The sequence below is a fragment of the Limulus polyphemus genome, unplaced genomic scaffold (genome assembly GCF_000517525.1).
Source record: "Limulus polyphemus unplaced genomic scaffold, Limulus_polyphemus-2.1.2 Scaffold355, whole genome shotgun sequence".
Taxonomy (NCBI): domain Eukaryota; kingdom Metazoa; phylum Arthropoda; class Merostomata; order Xiphosura; family Limulidae; genus Limulus; species Limulus polyphemus.
The window spans coordinates 197,494-201,670 of record NW_013665965.1 but is presented as its reverse complement, the minus strand read 5'-3'; the positions used below and the strand labels follow the sequence as shown (position 1 = coordinate 201,670).

Here is a 4,177-nt window from a genome sequence, read left to right as displayed (position 1 = left end):
GCAAGTCAAAAGAAGTAATTATACAAAAATCACTAGTTATGTCTTACATGGATTACTGTATGCAGTTTTGGTCTCCTTTTCTAAATAAGGATATTGACTTATTGGAAGAGATTCAGAGGAGGTCTACTAGGATGATTCTGGGGATGTGATCCTATTGATGCTTACAAGTTTATCTGTGGGAATGATACAATAAAGGCTTTGAATCTGTTTGTGCTGAAGACAATAGGATGGGAGAACACAAGTTTTAGATTTGGAGAAAGACAGGCTAGACAAAAATTAAGACATTTTTATTTTTCTAACAGGGTGATTGTCTTATGGAATGACTTGCTGTTGGCAGTAGTGGAGGCCAGCACTTTAAAATATGCTAAGAGGGATATCAATGAGTCCTGCCAAATAAAAGGTGAGTGTAAATTTGTATGTTTCTTGAGGGTGGGTATTCAAGGACTGCCTTGATGGACTAACTGGTCCCTTGTTAACCTTATGTTATAACAACTATAATATAAACAAAACTGATCACCAATTGGGCAAGCATAGTTTGCTTTCGTTTTCTTATTTCACCTGATTATGGAATGATCTTCCTCTTCATCACTGTAATCTACATCAGAATCCATATCAATACGTTCTCTTGCTGTAGCTTTCAAATAGGAAACTCGACGACCTAAAGGTACTTCCCCTAACATAGGAATACAAAATAACAATTAAACAATAAAAAAACATATGATTCTGTCAAGAATTTAAAGTTGTTCTACAATTCTCATCTTATTTCTTAAATAAACTGGCAATGTACATGCTGTGCTTTACTTTTTAGGAATGTTGTCAATTTTTAAACTTCTGGCAGAAAAACTGGAATCCCTTTTCAGTCCTAAAACAAAATTCATCAAACTGTACTTTATATACCAGTCACTGAATACTTGAAATACTATCATAAGCATAAATATGAGTTTCAAGGATGAAAGTCCAAAACAAACTACATATTATATATAAATATTATTTTTCATAAATTACAGTGCATTTGATAATTGGAACTTTTGTTTTTAATTTTTTTTTGTTTCAGTTCCTTAACAATTACACTAAAAGTACAAGTACTAGTATCGACTTTTGGTTTAAATACCTTTCTTATTAATTCACTATTTCTATCTTCATAAACTCATCCCATGTAGTTTGTCTCTGCTGGTTGCTTACTTTGACTATAGGTGTACTTTTACTTTTGCCTAACACTTCAGTCTCCAAGGGATAAAAAAAATTTACAATACCGATTCCTCTAATGGAACTAGTGCTAATAATGTTTACTTGCTTCAAAATAAGTTTCATTCACCTCATAATCTGAAAACACTAACATTTATATTGTAGAAGAAGGCTTGAGAAAAACAAAAATGAGCATGACAAGGTTTCTGTTGTAGTTTTATTGAACTTTTCATACTTTTGCTTATTTCTGATTGACGATCATATTTTATTACTGGCCAATCACTACACAAACCCTAGCATCCCTTTCTTTAGTGTAATTTTCTTTGGTTAAACTTCTTTTAAAATCTATAGAATGATGTGAAGTTAATGTGTTTATCATCTGTGAAGTTTTGTTTTTTTTAAAGATGGATCATGTGTTATATACATACTATTTTGTTTAAAAGGCTACAATAATGAATAACTGAATGTTTAATGTTTCTTGAAATAGCATGCTTGAACACTGGATTTTTACTCATTCAATCAATTGAGATAAAAACAAAACTCTACAAGCAGCCAAGAGGATTTCTTACTTCCTAATCTCTTTAGAAACTTTTTCAAACTGATTAAATTTATTAAGACAGCTTTTCTAGATAAATCTTACTTGTAAAAATACAATCATTTAGAACCTAAAAACCCAATAACATTTGTTGTATCTGTTTCTCCACTTGGTGGAACAAAATGGTATAGACTTAAGATTTTATCACATCAAGACAAATATTAACATTTTATAAAATTTTTTGATTCATGAAACAAGTAAAAAAATTAAGTAGATCCTTAAAAGTTCACCTCTAATCAATTACGCAATGGCAAAGAATTCCAATCAAAGCTCGATATCTGAATGAAAGGGCTAAATAAAGCATAGAAATAGTATATAATCTTCAGTTGAAAACTAAAACATACCTCAACTTGAGACAGATTTTTAGATATGATTTTGCATCAAATTATTTACTATTTTTAAACAACTATTTCTGGAATGACAGAAGATTTCTAACCCCCCCTTTGAAAAAATAAAAATAAATACTCAAAAAATGTCATCTGTCACTATATTACTTTTAACGAATTTTATAGTCAGGCCTACTAATAAGTCCACATTCCCTTTGTTTTCCATAATAGTGTTGACACCTTATACCAGCAATTCAGAAAACAAAATAAAATTTTTCAGTAACTAGGGTATGCACATAACTTTGAAAATAGTTTGTCTCCCGCCCTTCTTCCCCACTAAGAGCCGGAGTTAGAATATGGCCTATTTATGGGAATATTTTTTACACCATACTAACAAGACTGTGTTTTTTTCACTTTGTTCTGTGCATTCTATTAAACAGTTTTTATCAGAGTTAGTAATCATAAAATTTGAAAATTAAGTGATGCAGTCATATATAAGAGTGAGGGAGGTAAGTACTATTGGAAATATATTTTTGATTTAAGAAAATGTTAATCTTCAAAACATATCTCTCACACTACAGCTAGAATCCCACATTGATAAGGTGGAGGGGCCAAAGCCCAAAGGTGAGGTACTGGAAACCAAACTGCCAGTAGTTGGGTGTTCCAAAGAGTGGCCAACCCACCAATCATCAGTGTTTCAAAATGAAAGCCAATCCAACAGAAAACCTTGTAATGCAGCATCTATTCAATTGGGAGAATCTGTTTGGTTGAGACAATTGATTTGCTACTGCAGTCATCAACTGTGGAGCATGGCAATCTAGTAGTAGTGTATGATAGAAGTGGTTCCGAGAAAGGAGATCCAAGGTTCGAAAACAAGGAGCACCACCATGAAATTGTTGGAGTGAAGCCTGACGATGTTCCCCTTAATAAGCCTAGACCAATAGGCATTGCCTTTTGAAGAGCAAGAAGGACTAAAAGGTTGTGGAGGTTAGCCTCGTCATCCATGCATAGACCCTGGAATTCCTGACTGTTGGGATATTCAGCCATCCCTGAAGCAAGGTATTCATAAACAGATGGATCTCTGGGTGAGTTGGTGGCAGAGGAACCCATGTCTCAGTATTCTTTCAACTTAACAACCACTCAAGATCGAAGAATAATCCTGAATAAGGATACTGGGGAATCCAGTGTATATCAATATTTATGATACCTTGGTTGCATAAAGACTATTGAAAGGATATCTTATGTGCTCATCCCAAAGGCACAAGAGATTCCAGTGATGTTCCACATTCCCAAAAGAGAAAGAACCATCCATGCAGTGGGAAATGGAGAGGGGAGTAAGAGTTGGGCTTCCTGTTTCATAGAGTGAAGCAAAATGGGAGTTGGTGGAGCCCGAATGAGATACGTGATGGAAAAAAAAATACCCATGCTGATGACATGTTAAGTTGGAGCAAGAAAAGATGTCTCATCCCTGAGAATGAAGCCTGCCTTGGTTGTTTTTGAAAGTATAATCTGGGTGTGACGTTTTGATAATTGACGAGATGGTGACAGCAATAACCAGTCATCCACCGAATGGTGTGTGTGTGCACAGGGCTAGAGAATGAAGGTGACAAGAAAAAGCTTGTACAATTCGGCAGCACCCATATGATGCCAATGCTGGTTGGAAGGTAAAAACTATAGTATCTGGCAATGTGCAGATAGAAGCATACTACATAGAACTTAGACATCCACAATCCTAGTAAAAAATGCCAACTCAGATTGAGAAATGAGTCGTTTGTGAACCTTGGAGAATCTAGGCATTGATATAGATGAGAAAGATTAATGATTGGAAACAAATCTCTTAGGATTAACAACCAACAGGAATAACCCGAGAAGATCTAGGATGACACTCTCACTCTATCCCCAGACCAACTAAACTCTAATATCCATTGAACTGAGTTCCAAAATCTGAGGATCTGTTGAAGACAGAAACACACGTTGGGTGGATAATAATGGTGAAGATTTGAACTGAATGATGAATCCTGACTCAAGGACCTGTAGTACTCTTGGATCCATAGTTAAGGTTACCACACGT

At 34.7% G+C, this 4,177-nt stretch overlaps 1 protein-coding gene across 4 annotated transcripts in view; it reads right to left on the bottom strand.

Moving 5' to 3' along the window:
• Positions 1-4,177, bottom strand: part of LOC106457641 — an 80,316-nt gene that overhangs the window by 35,307 nt on the left and 40,832 nt on the right. For all 4 annotated transcript variants that reach the window (XM_022383640.1, XM_022383638.1, XM_022383639.1 and 1 more), the window contains one exon: positions 559-673. In XM_022383640.1, the coding sequence (XP_022239348.1) occupies positions 559-673 (115 nt within the window). The remainder of the gene's footprint in view (positions 1-558; positions 674-4,177) is intronic.